General features: G+C 42.8%; 1 protein-coding gene across 2 annotated transcripts; it reads left to right on the top strand.

Annotated features, from left to right (window-relative positions):
• The first annotated feature begins 2,912 nt into the window (after positions 1 to 2,912).
• On the top strand, positions 2,913 to 20,357 carry LOC306829328 (long-chain-fatty-acid--CoA ligase 1-like). 2 transcript variants are annotated; one of them, XM_079352330.1, is made up of 21 exons: positions 2,913 to 2,944; positions 9,580 to 9,947; positions 10,692 to 10,809; positions 11,325 to 11,389; positions 12,249 to 12,350; positions 12,988 to 13,087; positions 14,610 to 14,785; positions 14,874 to 14,906; positions 15,013 to 15,064; positions 15,736 to 15,809; positions 16,543 to 16,620; positions 16,736 to 16,870; positions 17,058 to 17,192; positions 17,297 to 17,392; positions 17,570 to 17,642; positions 18,906 to 18,994; positions 19,079 to 19,195; positions 19,340 to 19,483; positions 19,622 to 19,726; positions 19,945 to 20,016; positions 20,131 to 20,357. In XM_079352330.1, exons 2-21 carry the CDS (start codon positions 9,753 to 9,755, stop codon positions 20,269 to 20,271), a joined length of 2,100 nt encoding a protein of 699 aa, XP_079208456.1. In that variant the 5' UTR covers positions 2,913 to 2,944; positions 9,580 to 9,752; the 3' UTR covers positions 20,272 to 20,357. The 2 variants fall into 2 exon arrangements, with proteins under 2 accessions (XP_079208456.1, XP_079208457.1); XM_079352331.1 differs by having other exon boundaries at positions 10,695 to 10,809.
• Positions 20,358 to 21,366: the final 1,009 nt, after the last annotated feature.

The raw sequence follows: 21,366 nt of genomic DNA on the forward strand, positions 1-21,366 counted from the left end.
TACAGCATCAATTCATAACAGGTGTTATCTCAAGACACTTTACAAAAAGCAGGTAGAGGTAGATATTAGCAGAGATCTAGCCCAGCTTAATCCGTCACAGCGTGAAAAGAAAAAAACTTCCCCTTAACAGGCAGAAATCTTCAGCAGACCCTTGTATTAACCCCAGATACAAGCGGCTGATATGAGCTTCCTCTGTAGGGGGGTGGGTGCACCCTTAGAGATAGGGCGAGGAGCTCGGAGTAGAGCCGCTGCTCCTCCACAACGAGAGGAGTCAGCTGAGGTGGCTCTGTCCCGGATGCCCCCTGGACGTCTCCCAAGGAAGGTGTTCCAGGAGACGCTGGAGAGACTGTGTCTCGACTGGCCTGGGAACACTTCGGGGTCCCACCGAAAGGCTGGTCATCTCTGCTGAGACTAATCAGCAGAAAATGGGTGGATGGATGTGCTTTATTAATTCTGGTTCGCACTCTGTTATTGTAGAGACATGCTTCTCACACTCATGCACAAGCAGGACCTGAGGACGTGCATTAATGGAAAGATGCCAGAGTGCAGCGGCAGCCCCCCCTGAGCTGGTGGGGGTTTGGTGCCTTGCAAGCCGTGCGTACGAACGTTCGAAGCACAAATCTGAGATTCATCGAACTTGAATTTGTTCTAATCCGTGAACAAAATGTAGAACTTCTTCAGAACACGTGTACACACAAATCATCAGGGGGGCTTCCTCGTAAAATGTTGACATATTTTTGGTAGCAAGCTGATTGTAGGTTGCAGTTGCATGCGCCTGATGATTTAGAATGACTCTGATTCACTAACACACGCATGGTGGAGAGAACAAAGTTGGCTGGTACGCACGTGTCATGAATCACACAGTGATTTGATTTTATACGTAGAGTAAGAACATTTCTGAGCACGTATTAGTGGATGAGGCCCAATGTGAGTTTCTCCTTTTACGTGTCTTTCTGCAGCAGATTCATTCATTAACAAAACTAACCAGTGAAATATACAAACACCCGCCAAGAGGGCAGCAGCAAGAAACAGATAAACGGCATCCATTGTGTTGTCTAATGCAATTGTGAAGTTTAGATTTAGGCTTGTTGACAGACGCCTTCTTGTGTATATTAAAACAAGAAGTGACCATATTGGATTAAGAGGGCGGAGCCTGTGAAGGTCGCAGGGATTTCAAACACCTCGGTGTCAGCTAACACCAGCACGAGTCTCATTCAGGAGGGTCATCTGTGATTTTCAAAAAACTCAACCGGGTTCTTGTTTTAAGTAAAACGAACATTCAAGGGGTCGTCTTTTGTACAGATATATGGTGAAAAGATGTTTGGTTTTTTTCTGGTTGTCATGGTAATGACTTGCCAATCGCTTTTTTCATTCTCATTCGCTCAAACTAGATCTAGAACTACATCTGAGGGCGCGGAGAAACAGAAGTGGTACTTTAGTATTTATAAGCACATTTACAAACCTTAATTCTGAATCTGCTAAATGAGTTTATAACTTCTATTTATGTCAGTCTGTGATTTTTATGAAGGTACGCATTAATTCAGGTTTTTAATTTTTAAACATGTAACTCATTTCATCTGCACACGGCTCGTCGGTCAAATAAAAAGTGCTCAATTGAAGTTTATTTATGGAAAAAACAAGTTTGAATCAAATGATTATTAAATGAGTGTTATTTTTGTCATGTTGACACCTCAGCACAGCTGTGATACCTTTTACAACTGTATGCTTTCATTTCAGCTTTTTGAGTTATAACAACATGATCCTTCTTGTCTAGTCCGACTGTAATAAGCACACAGGGCCGATATCAGGACACGCTTATAAAGGTACAAAGATCTATGCAATAAGAAACTGTGAAATGCTCGATTCAATGTGAAGTTTATCTCCGAGGTTTGTTTAAACTGGACTCTGGTCTTAATAAGATGTACCAATCCCATTACTACTGTATGACATCCAATGAAAAATCTAGTTTATAATGATACTTTCTTAATTACAATGTTTTTTTCATAACTCACATGCATTGCATTGTTCTTTCGCCTTGTTAAAATGTAAATAAATATGAAGAAAACAGAAAGTTCTGTTCTGTTTCAACAACTTGATGGTGTAACTGGTCTAATTATTGTTCAAGGATACATTTGACATATTTCAGTGAATTACGACAACCAGCATTTATCCACTCTGTTAGCGTCCTGGATATGACTTCATTCGGGACAGCTGTGACTCATTTGGTAGAGTCGTTTGTCTCTCCACCTGAAGGTCAGTGGTTTGATTCCCGGCTCCTGCAGCATCATGTTTGAGTTGTTGGGTGAGACACTTCACCCCAAGTTGCTCCTGCTGCTTCATCAGCATAGTATGAGTGTAGAAATGGGATTAGTTTCTTCTAATGTACACTTTAAATATCAGCCTCTATTATCGGTGTGTATAAAATGCTTTGAAGAAGACACTTTAAAAACAAGCTGAAGTCCATTTACCACTAACTTACTCACCAGCAGATGTCGCTGCAAATCTTTACATTAGAGGAGCATAGCCTACTTTTAGGATGGATGAGAAGCTCATCAGTTGTTTATGATTTGGAAGTCCAGTTTTGACCATTAAATAATATATACTGATGATACATAGAAGAAGAGAAAGTCATCAAATGTAGTATTGGAGTATTCAGGAGTGCACACAGCTCAGGACTCTGCACATCTTTATTATGTTTTTAACTTTATAGGCTTTAAAAAGCAGCCACACTTGTCAGAATTATTTCATCATTTTCCTAACTGAATTTTTTTACTGTTGTCATAAAAAAGCAACATCGTTGATTTTTTACGAAGAACATGTTTTAATTTAACAGCTTTTATTTTGAAATGTATATCCGGAAGTGTTTATTTTTTTCTCCTAGTACTTGGTGCGCATGGTCCGAGTCCGTAGTGAGAAGCCGGTGAGATCTTGTGCAGCTGAACAGGTGGTGGTGAGTAAAAGATGTTAATAACACTTTATTACCTTTTTAAAAAAAAGTGTTCTGTAGTTTGAATCCCTCGCGCTTCATGAACATGTGTTTACAGCAGAAACAATCTGACAGTTTGTTTGAAGGAAGGTCACACAATGAACTCCATTCAAGTCAGTACATAATGTGCTGTGAAGTGTTGTACTGTTTTGACCTTTGACATGTTACTATTCACCTTTAAATGAATCAATGAGAGGAGTTTATGCACTTTGTAAACAATCTGAGATTATTGTTCTCACATGTTCATATCGGTTGTTATTTTATTAGGTAAAGACTGTAAAGGCTACTTCAGTGAAATGAAGAGAGTTAGACATGAATTATAATTGCATTGCTTTTTCAAAGTGCAGTGTGTCACCTTGCAGCGCTGCTGACAGGTTCAAGTCTAACACGACATTGAGAAGAACCATTTGTTTTGCATACAGTCACTTTCTGCTGGTTGTCTGGGTTAAGGTTAGGGTCAGTCCCCGACTGTAAATGGGGGGAACACACACATTTTTTCAGTTCCTTTAAACCTTAGTGTTGTTCACGGTCAGGTCTGGTTGTTCGTGGTGAACTCTTTGTCGACATTGAAATCTATAAAAAAAATCGCTGAAGGTGATCTAGAAGAAGCCGGCTGCAGGTTTTGAGGTGAAAGGTGACTTGCACCTGATTGGCTGACTTCCATGAACCCACTATCCCTTCATTGGTTCCTTGGTATGCATTAAACCCCCCCCCCCCCCCCCCCCCCCCCCCTCCTCCCTCCTCCCTCCCTCCTCCCCCTGACAGTGGTCGTTATTGCACGTGCGGGCACTGTGACATGCGTGGTCGGATCAGAGCAACATGCGTGAGGAAGTACAACGTCAAGATCCTCCCCTCACTGTCCTATATAAAACACTAAGTCAGCACAAAGTGTGACATGTAGCTTTACTCAACTTTATCACAATAATATCAAGTTAATGACACACTTACTTTATCAAGAACACAGGATTACGTGACATCTCTAAAATAAATAAATCAATTATAAACAGCAATAATTTTAGCATGCCCAGAATGCTCTTCATTTATTATGCAATTTCTTATTTGTGAATAATTTAAGACAAAGCGAGACGCGGTTCATTTAAAGAATTGTATTGTTAAATGTGTCATGCCTGATCAATATTACTTCAGTGATCGCTAAACTTGAATGTATTTATACACAGAGGCCAACACACAAATATTTATTTAACAGTAAAATAAAAAGGAAAGGAAATCCAGACTTGTGAAGCTTGTAGCGTGCACAAAACATTGAATCATTTTTTAAACATTTTCCTTCAGTTAAATAACTCCAGAGTTTAGAGAGTAATAATACTGACTAACGTTATCTATTGTCCGTGTTAAAGAAGACGCTGAAGTCCAACCATGAAACTCCTCGATTCAGTGTTTAACAAACTGTACTGAACAGACCTTTAAACATTTTCATCATTCACAAACAGTCAGTGTTGTTCAGGCTGCTGGTGTTTTATAAAAGTCTTGTTAACTAGTAAGATTATCGACCAACATGTCGGATGAAAAACAAATGAAACATAGTCTTGTGGACCTTTTATGGGACATACAAACAAATGTGAAGTGTTTTAAGGATTTCTAAAAACTGTTCAGGCCAATGTTTGAGTATATTTGGAACGTTTCTTGTGTGAATGCCAGAGTCTGTGAATGTGAATTTATGAAGTCTGAGTGACGTCAGCCATCTGTTCCTGCAGGAGGCTCACGTCACTGTCGCTGCCGCCATGTTGGAAATCCCGTCTCAGTCAACCTGACGACAGGCTGAGAGCTGAGGAGGGTTTTAAGCTTCCTCACGAAGCGTCATGTAGCGCCCACCTGTCAAAGATGTCAGCTACACGCCTAACTATGGACAATGTGTCGCTTTAGAAAACTAAAACATCCTTAAATATTCCCCTCCTCGTGCAGTGTGTGCCAGTGAGAACTAAAACTCATCAGACCTCTTCTTCTTTTTTGAGTGTGGATGTGTATGTGACTTCCTGTGTTCCTGGTGCCAGCCTCAAGCAGACACTTGATGAACTTCAGGATCTTTGGCTTCAACGTTCGTTATTCGACAACCGAGGTTGCTGATTGGTTAATACAGCCCCAATAATGACAAATGAAAGAAAGACGTTTTATGTAGGGTAAGAACTCAGGGTCAGGTGTCAGGAGAGGAAATGTAGGCTTTAAAGAAGCCTCATACACAACTCCATATTAAGAAGGAGGAATAAGATGAGTGGTTGGTTATCAGGTGAGTTGAGCCACAGATTGCTGTTTGGACTCAGAGTTGATGTCTTTAATGGTTGAACAGGAAACTATCTCCTCTATTCTGCAGCTTTATCTTTATCTCACTGTGTCCAATCATCTCAGCCGATCACACAGGGGTCTGAGGTAATCAGGGGAAAGGTGAAGGGACTGAGTGACTACTCCGACCCGCTGATGATTGCGCCGCACTTTGAAGAGTCACATGTTCTTTTTCATTCATGCCTAACAGAGATTCTGCAGACAGTGCGCGATGAGGAATTGTAACTTTGTGAAGGGTTAATTGTAGATAAGATCGTCGATTGTTTGCGGCCAATCTCTTGAGTCTCTCCGACCGTCTTGCGAGAACAAGCCAATCAGAGCCCTCCCCGAGTCCACTCTGACCTTTGATTGGCAGTTTAGCCGTTGGTTACACATCACCTCGTGTCAGCGTGTGTGTGTGTGTGCGCTGTGCTGAAGCAGAGCGTCGTGGTTGCTGTAGCAGCAGACGTCGCAGCTCCAGGGTCACGTCCGTCAGACGCCCAACAGAGAAGAGTCTCACCTGTCTGCTGCTTGTTACAGGTGAGTGTGGAAGGAATGCACAGGGATTAGAGGACTACGCTCTCATACACAATTGAGTCTGCATTGTGCTTACTGGAAGTGGCACAAACCTGGTAATCTTGTTTTTCTGGCGGTGAGGTTGGCAGAACTTCTTAAGAATGTTAATAATAAACTGGCGGTTGCACTTTATGCTCCCTGCCACTGAGGAAGAAGGGTGTCATATCATTATCACCCAACTCAAAGCAATATCTGGATCATTCAGGATGCTAAGAGACTCAATGCTGTAGGCTCATTAGTGAAGGTCAAAGACGTCTTGAAAGTTCATATATATGGCCATGTGCTCTACGTGACGTAGCGTGGTAAATATTTGTTGCCTGTAAGTTGATCAGAAACAAAGAGTAGAGTCTATCTCTGTGATGGTCACAAACGCCTCAACAGGAAATAATAATAATAAGTCTTTTTACTTGACAGCTTGACTTTAAGCTTCCCTGGGAGGAAATTGCTGGTTTTGAAACAGACTGAAATGAATATGGAAGCCTCTTTATGGCCCACAGAAGCAAACAGGCCCATCGGCTACGAGGTCGATTGTTTCTGTGGCGTTCTTTTTAATGTCTCAAACGGCTGCTGTAGAAAAAGCTTTTTGTTTGTACCACAGCGAGGACTCTTTAAGGAAGAGTGTGCGATATTTTACACACGAATATACCAAGTTTATCCTGTGAGTAGCTCTCTGAGTCATGGCTGTTCACGATGAGTGAGAAGCTGCAGTCAGCTGTGTTGTTGTCAGCGCTGTGTTTACATCATGTTTGCTTTCTAAGTCGAAGACAAAAGAAAAGAAGAAGAACATCATCACTACTTATTTGGATGTTGTGTAGCTGTCTCTCGCTCTCGGTCATTCAGTGTTCATTTGTTCAATATGAAGCTATGAGTTAACCCATGTGTGCTAACACTAGCATGCTAACATAACAATGCAGGACACAGGTAATGCTTCGTGGTGCTTTGTTATGGTCACTCCTCTGTGTAACGCGGGTGTAGAGGGGTTGGAGGCGTGTTGCTTCAGAATAGCGGAGGTGACGCCAAACAGCAGTTTGTTTTGGTTTCATGCTGGAGCTCGATGGTGACATCTACTGGATCATAAAAAAATCACACATTCTTCCTTTAATATGAGTGACGTTTGAATGTTCAAAGAGAGGCGGATAAATAGCACACGTACAGGAGTTGGGCTAATTCATTAAAGCGTTAATAGCATGGCTTTGTCCAGAGGGGGGCGCCAACATCGACACAACCTAAGAATCATCACAGGAGCTTTAAGCGTGCTTCGACTTCACCTCTTTATGTTTGTTGTTTTGGTAAGTTAAATTAAGATAGCATTAACAAAAAGGTGTGCGACATTGTTTGACCTTAAAGCGCTTAATTAGCAACCAATGACAGGCGTCACTGAGGCTATCAAACACAACACACTGCCCCCTGCAGACGCAAAACATACTGCAGCCATTAACATACTAAAACACGGGTCACGCGAGCTAGCATCAAGCTAAAGTCTGATAAAAGCATTGTTATGCAGATGTTGTAAAACCAGCGAGTAATCATGTTTAATAATCGTGACGTCACTGTTTCTGATTGTTTTAATGATCAAGGCTGAATCCTCTCTTTATGTTGGAACAATTCTCACATGAGGTTCACTTTCACTCTGAAATCAATCAGTGGATCATAAAGTGTTGATCGACGGCAGAAGAATGTTTCCCTTTGACCTGTTTGTCCAGGATTGGCTGATTGATTTGACCTTTAACACGTGGTGTGGAAGCCGAAGCGTCAGCACAGCTGTCCCTGATGTAATGAGTGTTGTCCCACAGTTTGTATTGTTAACATCAGATCTGGGCCTAAGGTCAGGCCCCAGTGACTCTTTATAATCTGTTTACTATTAAACAGCGTGTGTGTGTGTGTGTGTGTGACACCATGGCAACCTGCCACACATACTGTACGCAGAGAATCATTCAAATAGACGGAGTAATTACAGCCTGAAATGAGTCACAGTCAAATGAGTGGAGTCTCAGCAGCAGTCAGGTCACAGTAAAGCCTCACAGTACGTCTTAGTGATACGCTGAAAGTCCTCGGATGACTTTGAGAACATGTTTTTTTATAAAGGGCACTGAGAGATGAAAAAGCCGTTAACTGTATTCATCATTAACTAACACACACACACACACACACACACACACACACACACACACACACACACACACACACGGTGTCTGTTGGTAGGTTGGTGTGGCAACCTGCAGAATTTAACACTCGTGTCGAACTTTTGCTCAATAAAAAACAAAACACTCACATTGGAGGTCGACATCTGATTGCTTCTTTTTTTCTTGCTTCTTTAGGAAAGATATTTGAAGCCCAAAAAAATCAGCGGAGATCGGGTCCTACCTCGACTCAAATATTCTACTGCTCATTTTTTTTCATTCGACATATTTCTGCTTTTTAATGTTTGTGGTTGAAAAGAGTCGCTTAGGATTTGAAACAGATTTGAAATGTCTTTTTGACAGTTTGCCTTCATTCCATGTGAAATCTGGTCTTTGTCTTCATCCTGTAGAAAAGGACTTGTTGAAGGTGTATACTTCTCCGATTTACGGCGATGTCGTGTTTAGCCATGCTGCAGCTCGGAAGCCTCACGCGTGTCACTGATCGATTTGGCTCTCATCACGGTGATTTGTAAGAGAAGGTCGGTTATCCAACAAGCATTGTTTTTTATTCAAAACGTCCATCTTACATAACAGACCTGTTGGACTGGAGTGTGGGCACCGACATGACTCTGGCTCTTCTGATTGGCTCGCTCTTAAACTCCTTTGAGCTTTCACTGAACTCGGTACTTTTGCATTTTCTTTTGCTGCCTGAAACTCTTGGAAGGAGTTTTACGTTGATTCAGTTGATCCCAGTTGATCCCAGTTGCTTTTGTAATGAATTTTAAGTGTCTGCTGTTTTTGTTTTGTTTTAAAGGGGACATATTATACCCTTTGTTCACCTTTTCAAACCGTCCTCCTGTGCTCTAAATGAAACATCTGTGCTGTGCGTTGGTCCAAATACAACATGAATCAAGCAGCAGAGGAGGTTTGTGACCCTGTAGAAACCAGCTCTCTGAACGCTCCGTATTGGTGTGTATGTCTCTTTAAATACAATGATCCCACCTAGTACTTCCCTGTAGACGTCACTCCTCTGTAGTGTCCAACTTGTGATGTCACAAACTGAGAACATTTGAAACGCTGTGGTCAGACTTATACAGACCACAAACACAGGACTGGATGGATTTATTAATATGTTGTGGGTTGATAGGCACTCGGGTCACCCAAATAAATGTTCAAAAACACTGTAAAAGTGGGTTTTTCATAATATGCGTCCTTTAAATGCACTTGTAAGAGCAAAAGCATTGGGACTGTCCTTAAATGCAGGTTTGACATGAAACCAAACTCTCCAATGTAACTGTCTCTATCTGCTGTATATGTAGCTGATTCAGCCAAAGGGTAGGCAGATAACAGGCGGGGATCCGTGTGTCTCAGGAGAAGATAAGTGTCTCCAGAGACACGTGAGGGGTCCCTCCCCGACTTTTCTCTAATACAGTGAATCTCAGATTAAATGCTATTTGACTGGTGAATAAATCGACTAATATTGAAGACCATACCGAATGTCAATGGATAAGTGAATATCCCGACTGATTAATCGTCCAGTATTCTTGACTGGCTGATTAATCGATCAGGTCTTAAAACATACTTAAAGAAATGAACTGTGTGTCTTCTCTTGCTCTTTAGGTCCCGTCCTGGCCAGCCTCCGTCCACACACTCCATCCTATAACACTGCTGCCACCATTGTCAGAAACACACCAGCCAGCGCCATTCCAGCACAACGTTATCACTCCCTCCACACACACACACACACACACACACACACACACACACTCGACCTTTAACCTCAGCAGAGCAACATGCTGAGCCAGGAGTTCCTGCAGAAGCTGAGGTTGCCAGAACTGGAGGATGTCAGCCAGTACATCAGCAGCGTCCCCGCCCCCGTGTTAGTCAGCATGGGGGCAGTGGCTGCCGCAACAACCTACTACCTGGCCACACGACCCAAGCCCCTCCCACCAGTGTGTGACCTCAGCATGCAGTCAGTCGAGATTCTCGTAAGTTCCAGAGCAAAGTCTGCCTGTCAGCTCGTTCGCTAACACAGAAGTGATGCCCTCATGTAGTGTCACAGTGATCTTTAAGTGATCATTAAGTAAACACGAGAGTTCTGTTGACTCAGACAGGCTCCACTGTCTAATCATTTATTTCACATTTGAGCAGGCGGTCTGATCTATCTGAGTATTTAGTTGAATTCATCTTTGAGTCTTTGCGTCGTGTGACTGAATTACCTTCTCTGTTCTACTAAAGATAAGCAGTGTTTTTTGTGTTTCCCCTTTTTCAGTAAACTTTGAGAAATGTGCCAAAACATGACGTGAGAATTCAGGAAGTCCCGATACGATATGGATATCGCAGCCCATACTGATATCAGCACGAATGACTTATTTTGTAGGGTGAAGTGTTAGAAAAGGCTTGATCCAGTGATATATATACCTATATTTTGACTTTCAACATAATATCTACAGTATTCTACAATGAAATAAAATAAATAAAAAATAAATTAGAAGACCCTGAAAAAGAACCTAAATTAATCCAATAAAAACAAATGACACTTTTAAATGGTCTCTGCTTATCGGAGAGCTTATATCGCAGATTTTAGATGCAATCAAATAAAATCCAATATTTGTTTTCTGATCGAGACTCCCCTAGTGAGAATGTATAACCGCAAACGTGTGAATCAAGGTTTTTTCCATCAACACAGCACACTGCTCCTCCTCACATGCTCCTCGTTTGTGTGTTTGCAGCAGGACGGAGAGTTTGCACGCCGCTCGGTTCTGATGAACGGAGACGCTCTCTTGACTCATTACTACGATGACGCCAGAACCATGTACGAGTTTTTCCTCAGAGGGGCTCGAGTATCAAGTAAGTATCAAGTGACTGCAGTTTGAGAGCAGAAATGTCAACTTCATTTATGCTTCAATTCATAACAGCAAAAAAAAAAGTTTTGGGAAAATCTTGATTTAGCTTTGGACATGGCTGGGTGTATATCATCTATGAGAAGAGCTGAGTCGCTTGTTTTGGGCTTATTTCCATAGACCTAGCTGCTTGTTTCTCTCACCAGATCTGGCAACACTGGACATGAGAGAGTGAGGGATGACATGCATGCTTCTGTACATGGGGCGCATGGAATGACCACGAGGCTCCAAGCGCCCCACTTTCTTCACAGTATAAATATTAGACTTTGGTCAGCTTGCACTGGTTACATCAGTGCATCTTTCCAGCAAACATGCACAATGTAGTTTCACACGTTTTTACCACACAAGGTGTCCTGTGTGTCAGCAGACACATGTTGAGCCTGGGTAGGATTGGTCCGTTTGTGTCGTGACATGAACCACGGTGTTTGGTCTTCATCGGGCCTCCTCTTGCTCTCTCCTCAGATGACGGCCCCTGTTTGGGCTCCAGGAAACCAAAGCAGCCCTATGAGTGGATGTCCTACAGCCAGGTAAGAGTTGTGTTTTTATGCCTCAGAAGAAGGTCAACAGGTGTTTTTAGACCACAACTATCCCCGAGAACCACACGCCATGGACACTCCGTCACTACTGTGAATCAACCTGAGATCAGATTTCTAATTCTGACAAAAAAACGTAGATGACAGAGTGAAGTCGTGACTCCACAGAGTGAAGATGACAGAGTGAAGTCGACTTTTGTCTTCGACCAGAAGAAGTCATTTAACCTGACGTTGTGCACACATCATGTTGTGTGACATCAAAGCAGTGTATGATTGATTGGTTGATTTTATTTGATTATTGTGTCACACATAAACAATATGCCCAGCCCATAACAGAGACCAAAAGTCCATACTTGATCATGATAATGCTAACGAAACAGAGCATCCGGACTTTTCTTCTTTAGAGACAAACATGGCCGACTAATAAACACTGATCATAAACAATGTGTTTTAAAATCCAACATCAGAGGAGCATTAAAAGCAGCAGTTTGGGTGACTCAGGCTTCCTCACTCCATGTCCTGTTGTTTACGATGAGAAAGGCCGACTCAGAACAAACACCTAGCTGTGGGAGTGTCACCCCACCTGGGGGAGCGGCTACTGCCCTTTGTGATGTCATGAAGGTAAAATGTCCAAACGGCCTGTTTGAGCACACATTTTCTGAGTGGAGCAGAGTGAAGACGGAGAGGACGGACTTTTCTCACGATTGTGGCTCAGACAGACGAGGGACACGTTAGTGTCAGAGAAACATGGTGACACGTATTTTCCATAATATGTGACCTTTAAATAATCTCATGCCATCTAACTGTTTCCATCATGGTGTGTTTGTGTGTGTGTGTGTGTGTGTGTGTGTAGGTAAAGGAGCGAACAGAGAATTTGGGTTCAGCGTTTCTTCACAAAGGCCACTCAAAGACCACCGACTCCCACATCGGCATCTTCTCTCAGAACAGACCTGAGGTACACACTTGTTGTTTTCCCCTGTGTTCATGTGGAACAGGAATCTAAACTTCTGCTTAGAACAAAACAGAAAATAAGGGTCCAATACTTTAAGGGCCTGACAATCTTTTTCTTTTAGAGTGTATTGTGGGGCTCATTATAGCTGAAATAGAGGTGGGACAGTGGGAGGGAAGAGAGCCACAGGTCACATTGATTACATGGGGCTCAAACACTCGTCTACTGACGCACCAAAATCACTCAATCAAAGCACATTCTTGGTTCTAATTTCCATGAAAGTCGACAAATACTGAGCCAGGAAGAGCCGCATTCAAGCCAACTCAGTGTTTTTAACCCAAAAGTCATTTCCATTATGCACTTACATGGTGTGAAAGTAAGACGAGGAATAAAAACTGGAGGGACAAAATCCGTTCTTATTAAAGAAGTGTCCCTACAATGTGTAAGACAATAATACTTTGTGTGATTGGGTGCCTTTAAATACTTTTAATAAAAGAATACTCCCCTCACCCACACTATATTTAGTTTGTCTTTGGTTAATTAACTGAACATGTGTTTGTGTCTATAAACTCGTTGTGTTCCTGGAGAAGCTTGTAAACACTTCATAATCTGTGTGTGTGTGTATGTGTGTGTTTCTGTTCAGTGGACCATCAGTGAGCTGGCCTGTTACACATACTCTCTGGTGTCGGTGCCTCTGTACGACACACTGGGGACAGAAGCCATCATCTACATTATAGACAAAGGTAAATACAGTACAGAGTTTACTCAACGTTTCTTTCTTGTTGTTGTTGGTTTCAGTTTTAAGCCTTTATCGGGGAAGTGACTCTTTTTGGTAATTTTGATACACATTACATTATGGCTGGCCTTCTGCACCTCAGTAAGGTTGAGAAACATGTGATCCTCACTCAGCCAATCAGAAGAGCTCACCCGACGTCACTGATCCTGCTATTGTGCATTTGAACCAAATATGGTACCTTTGTTTATTTTTCTAAATTAAATGATTGGTTTTCTAATTTTTTTTATAACAGAAATAAAGTTGTGTTATGTCCCTGAATATGATTATGAGGTTGAATTTTTATATTTCAGTTTTCAGTATTCATTTTAAGTATTTCAATGAGAGCCCTGTAAAGGGTTAAGATGACAGGTGACCTGAGCTGTCACCATGATCACGCTCCTAAAGCCTCGAACAGGGAACTAAACTGTGTGACAATAATATCTTAAATAGAAACCAGATACACAGAGAGTGTTTCAGTGTGTGTGTGTGTGTGTGTGTGTGTGTGTGTGTGTGTGTGTGTGTGTGTGTGTGTGTCCTGGGTGCAACAAGGAGCTCCAGGGATGATGTGAAGACGGGAGCGGATGAAAGAAATAAATGTTTATTACTCTGATGGTGCGTTCATGTTATGTCAGACATATCGGAAAAACGAGTTTACCAGTTATAAACTGCACGGAACAACATCTCAGAAACTCGGTGATGGGTTGAATAATATAAATGTCCCTAAAGCTGAATCTATCAACAGACTGGTTAATATTAACGCAGCATATCACGGCCGTGGTTCTAATCTAACAGACAACACTGAGACTCTGTGCAGGCTGACAGATAGACAATTTAATGATCACTGTGGAGACATTATATACAGTTCAACAGGTGTCATAAATTCCTTCCCACTTTAGATATTTCTATACATGGTCTGGAGAATCACATCACCTTTACTCTTTCAATGTCAAACTTCTATTTGAGGAACACTTCATCATTCTACTGTCAGCTGAGGCCATACATTATGCTTTTGGAATACCTCATATGACATGCTTCTCTTTAAAGATGGTCATAGCTTCTCCGAATAGATCGTAGTCTGCTAACAGCAAAGTCACCTCTACACAGTGTAACCAAACTGAACGTATTCACAGAAATTCGTGCTATCGTTCGGGAAAGAATTATGAACCAGACTTCACGCCAAAATCGTCATCACATGGGGGAGGGGGGGGGGATAATGTCGTGTTAATGTCAATCAGTATTGTACTACACGTCAACTTTTGCTCAAATATGACTTTTAACTGAGACACATCGTCTTCGTAGCATCCGTGCTGTTTGTTGCTGTTGTTGCAACTTTCAGACTGACTGAACTGAAATCATGTCAACACAATGAAGCCAGAAACGGGGACAATCCGAGTAGCCCCTGAATGCAGCATTAAGCAGCGGACACCTGGGAGACTGACCCGGTCAAACATACACCGAGGTTTCAACATGTGCCTGTCTGTTTCCGGCAGCTTCCATCTCCACTGTTGTGTGTGACGTGGTGGAGAAAGTCAACCTGGTGCTGGACTGTGTGAAGGACATGGAGCACCCTGTGAAAACCATTATCCTGATGGAGACCCCCAGTCCAGAGCTGGTCAGCAGGGGGCAACAGTCTGGGATCCACATCCTCAGCATGCAGGAGATGGAGGTCCGTTTTTTTTATTTGCTTTTTTACTTTCTCTTCATTTTCCTTCACCAAGAAAGACACAGACACAGTTTGATTGTTTGTCACACAGGCTATCGGGAAGGCCAACCATCGCCAACCAGTGGTGAGTTAACGCTGAGACAACCTCCGAGCAGCAGCTGCTTAAAACCACAACAGTGCTGTGGTCATTGTGTCTTTTCTTTAAATCATTGGTCTTATCATCCCGTCAGCCTCCGAGACCAGAGGACATGGCCGTCATCTGCTTTACCAGCGGAACAACAGGTCTCACACACACACACACACACACACACACACACACACACACACACACACTTCCAGAATTACAGACACATTATCATTTTCAGGAGAATCTTAACTAAATGTAATTACACTTTGGTTAAACTGTGGTTTGAATGTTGAAACTTTTACCACCAAGAACTCTGGACATTTACTGCACGCATGCACAAGTTTCACTTTTTCTCCAATCTTGTTTTAGATTCCATTTTATTTAACTTTGTACTTATTGCACATTATTGTTAATAGATTTTGTTAGTGTAAATATTATTTATCTTATTTTACCTCATTTTATTTCATATTTTACCGTACCTTATTTTATCTACATTGCACCGTGGGGAGGGGGGAAACCTAATTTTGATTTCACTGTATGTCTGACATACTATATTTTGAAATTGACAATAAAGTAAACCTTGCACCTTGGTTATTTCAACCGTCATATGTGCAGAGGCTAAAATCCTCATGACAGTGGCCTTAGATTAGTCTGACCCCCCCCCCCCCCCACACACACACACACACACACACACACACACTCTCTCCACCCAGCACTTCCTGTCTCTCTACAGCTGTACTATCTATTAAAGGCAAAAATGACTCAAAAATATCTTAACGAAAAAAAAACAAAGTCATTGTAAAGATATGTTGTTCTTTCCCTTCAGGAAACCCAAAGGGAGCGATGTTGACTCATGGGAATATTGTGTCCAACTGCTCGGCCTTCATGAAAGTGACAGAGGTGAGGCGCTGATGGTGGGACAGTAGTCCTGTCTCCTCTCATCTCGCACGTGTTTATCGATCAGACGGTGACAGATAACCAAGATACATGCAAATAAAACTCACAAGCAAAATGTCAAATGTGGTTCTAAAAGAGCAACTGGAGAACCTGCATCATATCTGATCAGAAAACACACCGTTTAGGAGTTTACAAGAAGAGACCATTTTGATGACCTGACCAGGCCTGCTTGGGGCTCCAACAGCTGATAAATAACAGTCGAAAACATTTGTCTTGTCCCTCTTGACCCGGTGACGCCTCTGTTACTACGTCCTCAGCAGGCACAGAGAGAGTCATATTCAGTGTCACAGGGGCGTAAACATGGGGCCTTGAAGCAGCAGTCTGACAGAGCTGTCAGCTTCTTCAGCTGAATTTAAAAAGAAGCAGAACAGAAACCTGAATGAGCATACACATAGTTTGAATTAATATGAGAAAATAAATGTGTTTGAATCAATTCTGACGTGACCTCTTGCCTCCAGTCTCGTGCTCAGACCACCACAGAGGACGTGATGATGTCCTTTCTGCCTCTGGCCCACATGTTTGAGAGGGTGGTGGAGGTACAAACATCGACGCTAAAAGCTCTCCCTTTTTTCTCTGTCTGTCTGTGTGTGTGTGTGTGTGTGTGTGTGTGTGTGTTGTGTGTGTGTGTTGTGTCCATTCGTGTGTGTTTGTGTACCTGTGCATGTGTGTACTATAGGTTCGCTGTCCATTGCGTCCCAGTGATGTCCATATTTCCTTCCTGCCCTTGGCTCATATGTTTGAGAGAGTAGTACAGGTATTGTGTCCCCCTCTGTCCAGCCCTCTAAAGACAGCCTCTGTGTGGACGCCTCTGATTGCATCCTGGCGTCGAGCGCTCAGTCGTCCTCTTCTGTTTCTCTCGATGCTGTCAGGGAGTCATGATCGTGCAAGGAGCCAGTATTGGCTTTTTCCAGGGAGACATCCGTCTGCTGTCGGATGACCTGAACGCGCTGAAACCCACCGTGTTCCCTGTCGTGCCTCGACTCCTCAACAGGATGTATGACAAGGTAGGTGGGCAGTGTGCATGCTTCCACATATTTAAAAAAAGAAAAAAAGTGTCACTGTGCTTGCATGAAGGAAGCAGAGCAAAAAAAAAAAAAGAAACAGCAAAGCCATTTTTTCCAATTGTCTGCAGAACTGATAAACATAAGAGATAAAGTTTGGCGGGCCGTCGTGTGTGTTTCTGTCCTGCAGATCTTTGGGCAGGCTAACACCACCCTGAAGCGCTGGCTGCTGGGATTTGCTTACAGAAGGAAGGAGGCTGAGATAATGAAAGGTATCGTGAGGAGAGACAGTATCTGGGACCGACTCATCTTCAAGAAAGTTCAGGTATAATTACAGGATTATTACTGAAGGTCTCATTTTTAGATCCTGACTTCCTTTGTATGCGTTGGAGTGGATTGAGTGAACTGTGAGTGTGCTGCCCTCTGCAGGCCAGTCTGGGAGGCCGCGTGCGGCTCATGTTGACAGGAGCTGCTCCCATCTCTCCTGCTGTGCTCACCTTCCTGAGGGCTGCCGTCGGCTGTCAGGTAACTCCTCCACTCAATTCATTCATTTAAATTCTAGTGTTGTTCTAGTGTAGAAATGTTACAGTCTAATATGCAGTCGTGGCGTTTCTGCGTCTCGACTGCTCGGTTTTGTCACGTTATCCTCTGAGCAGAAGCGGCAGTGGTCACGATAGCGCTGACAGTGACTTCTTTTCTCAGTTCTATGAAGGCTATGGACAAACAGAGTGTACTGCTGGATGCACCATCACCTTACCTGGAGACTGTACTGCAGGTAAGAAATAACAACAATGATACTCCACACACCTAGATAATGGGATCACATTAGACCAGAGTGTGTCTCACTGCACAGACTGTCTGTGTGTCACAGGAAACACTGAGCCGTCACGATCAAGAGCCTCCGTACACATTGGATTTATCTTTGCTATGAACACATTCATAAAGTCATCAGTTACAGATTCACTCAGCACATTGTAGCAGACTAGCTTCTGTGCACCTCAGCAGCAAAGGTCTGTTTAAATCAGGGCTCAAAGCTTACATCCATGACTTCTGTTGCAGTCTCTATTTCATGAGCTTACTTTGTTTGTGTACAGTCCAGAGACGTGCTGGTTATCTTCATGCTGGCTCTAAACTGCCCGTAGGTTTCATTTGTCGACCCTGTGGTTAACTGGGGAACAGTCCGCCGCTCGCTGTGACCCCGGACAGGTAAAAAGGAAGTATAGCGGTATAACTAATGGATGGGTATCCAATATTAATGCTTTTTCCCGTTGGGGGTCACAGCGAGAGGCGAGGTTACAGGATGGACTGTGTTTTTCTTATTTTGTTTTATAAATCCAAGAATGTAAAATCCTTTGTGTGCGTGAGAGGTGCTCAACATATTAACCTTTGTATCTACATACAAGAACAACAAAGATTACCTTCAATAAATTGTTTTTTCTTAAAGGTCCCATATCTGGTTTTAGATGCTCTTTAGTGTGCACATCTACGTGCAGAAACTCAAAGTCTGTGGAAACGTGGTTTCTCCTACGTCCTCCCGTTAGCTGTAGCCGCATGTAACGCTCGGTCCCTCGCCCCCCCCTCATTCAGAATGTGTGTTGTGACATCACAAGACAAAGACGTCACTGATCGAAGCCCGTTGGCTCGTTGCAGTAAGCTCAAGCTCCCCGAGGTTGGACTGACTGTAGCATTCCCAATTTGTTAAAAGGGGCGGGACATATCTGAGAACAAAGCCTAACGACTCACCAATTACGAGAGAGCAGATCAGCCAACCAATCAGATCAGACTTGGCACACTTGGGGACCCTTTGGGTGGATTCTGAGCATTAGAAACACAAACAGATGAGAGAGCCTGCATGGAGCGGCGGTACATGAAAACAGACATTTCTTTTTAAACATTAGTGATTGTGAACGTACTTTAGTAGACACATAAAATCAATATATGAACCCTAAGAAGGGATTAATATGGGACCTTTAATCACTTTGAGGCATGTCGCACTGACTTGACTTTACAAGCCCTGAACATGGCGTCTTCCTGACAGGTCACGTCGGCGCTCCTCTGCCCTGTAACTCCATAAAACTGGTGGATGTGGCTGAGATGAACTACCTGGCGTCGAACGGGGAAGGGGAGGTGAAGAAGAGACACAAACAAGATAAGATTACAGATGACCTTGTGTCAACTTTTACCCTTCATAAATGTGTGTTTTCTTTGCAGGTGTGTGTGAAGGGTCCGAACGTGTTCAAGGGCTATCTTAAGGACCCCGAGAAGACCGAGGAGACCATCGATGAAGACGGCTGGCTTCACACTGGAGATATTGGAAAATGGCTTCCTGTAGGTTAACTCAATAATGTTTGATGCATCCTCACTTTGATTTATTTTTACTTCGATTTGACCCTTTTCATAAATGTCTGTATTCATGTAAACCTGTGAACGCCTCGCGAGTTAACAAGCCTCCCTGTGTTTGTGTGAGCACAGAACGGCACGCTGAAGATCGTGGACAGGAAGAAGCACATCTTCAAGCTTGCACAGGGGGAGTACATCGCTCCTGAAAAGATCGAGAACGTGTACACGAGGAGCGACGCCGTGGCCCAGGTCTTTGTGCATGGCGACAGTCTGCAGGTGGGTCGAGGAACTCTAGAATGAGAACCATTTACCGAAACAGCAGGAACACCAGAGTCTCCCTAACACAGTTACGTGAGATTAAATCTCACTGTTGTGCTCACAGTATCTTGTATGTGTGTTGTTTTTGTTCTCCAGGCCTGTCTGGTAGCGGTGGTGGTTCCTGACCCTGACTTCCTCTCTGGCTGGACCAAGAGGACCCTAAAACTGGAGGGCAGCTACCAGGAACTTTGTGACAGAGCGGTAATACTTGTGTTTAGAAATAAAACACTTAAATATCCGTGTTAAAACTTCAGTGTTTTGGCTTCAGTGGGTTAAACCTGCTGTGACTGACCAATCAGAAACATCCACTTTACAGATTTGCTTGTAACTTCTAAAAGGCATGTCTGAATTGATTGTCCATTTTAATTCAAAAAGGTTGTGACGGCATGTTTCTATCTCTTTTTTTTGTTTTGCTACAGGAAGTCAAGGCGGCCATCTTGGAGGACTTACTGCGACTGGGCAAGGAAGGAGGCCTCAAGTCCTTTGAGCAGGTATAAGGCGTGCGGATAACTCAGCTAAGATCTGAACTTCCTGTAGACCTCGAGCTAGCTTCTCACAGACTGTGTTGATGCTGTTTCAACATCCTCTGATCGTGTGTCCTACAGGTGAAGTCCATCTGCATCCACAGCGAGATGTTCTCAATCGAGAACGGCCTGCTCACTCCAACACTGAAGGCCAAGAGGAACGAACTGCGACAATACTTCAGGTCGCAGATCGACCAGCTGTACGCAGGGATCAAAATGTAGAGGAGGAGGAGAGCAGCCAAGGAAGGAAGGAAGGAAGGAGAGCAAACACAGGAGATCTGCTGAAGGTGTCTGAGATGAAGGGAAGATGAAGACAGAGAGGTTGAAGCTGAAGGACATGAAGGGAAAAAAGGGAAGAGGTCCTCAAGGACAGTAACTCAAAGAGTGGACAGGAATGTGGGGCTGATGTCGCTTTTAATGAAGTTTGATTTTTGAGCATTTAGAACTAAACCAATGGACCTTCAGATCTGTGACAGCTAAGAGTGCAGGGTCGATCCTGTGCTTTAAACAGTGGGTCTATTGATGAATGAGTTTTCTCTTTGCACATTCTGTTATAAAGACTTCATTCTAATCATTCTGAAATAATATCGCCATGAAGGGCTTTTAAAAGGGAACGTCAAAGTGCAGTTTGTAGCATCATATTACTCAGGTATTTCTTAAAGGGCCACACACGCACACACACACGCGCACACACACCTTGAAGAGTGGACTACTAATTTGGATTATCAGCCATATTGATGACCCTTTTCAAACTGTAAGATTTCAATGTCTGTGATGAGTTTGTATTATTATTTTATGAGTATTTTATGATTTTATTTCGCTGTGTTTTATGAATTTGTTCATTTGAAAGTATAAAAATCAACAGGAGAAATCAGGAGTGTTGCTGCTGAAGCCTTCAATCACTCAATAAAGAAGCTTTGATTAATTTAGGACTCTGGGAACAAGCGTATGGAGCCATAGGAAAGACTGTCTGAACAAAGCTATTTGTTCACGGGTCATTCAGGTACCAAGGAACATTCAGGAAATATGGAAACTGTCAATGTTTTAATTTATTTATGGTGCTAACATGAAGGGAAAACATTTTATTTGTAAAGAAATCAAAAATGTAAAGTTATTAGATAATAGAAGAGTGAGAATGTACAACTTGAAGGAAATTCTCTTGTGTGTTTTTGGTTTGAAATTCATGGCAGTACTTTCGACAACGGTGTTGCAATAATTGATTTATGTTGTTGACATTTTTTTGTAAAGATTTTAATTAAAAACAAAAGAAGCAGCGTGATCACTTTTCATTTCCCCATGCAAGGCAGAAAACTGTTT

Source organism: Symphodus melops (assembly GCF_947650265.1).
Source record: "Symphodus melops genome assembly, chromosome: 9".
Classification (NCBI taxonomy): Eukaryota; Metazoa; Chordata; class Actinopteri; order Labriformes; family Labridae; genus Symphodus; species Symphodus melops.

Coding starts and splice junctions, on each gene's coding strand:
- LOC306829328 (XM_079352330.1), top strand. CDS start 9,753: ATGCTGAGCCAGGAGTTCCTGCAGAAGCTGAGGTTGCCAGAACTGGAG. Junction 17,643..18,905: donor ACCTGGAGACTGTACTGCAG/GTAAGAAATAAC, acceptor TCTTCCTGACAG/GTCACGTCGGCGCTCCTCTG. Junction 20,017..20,130: donor GCCTCAAGTCCTTTGAGCAG/GTATAAGGCGTG, acceptor TGTGTCCTACAG/GTGAAGTCCATCTGCATCCA.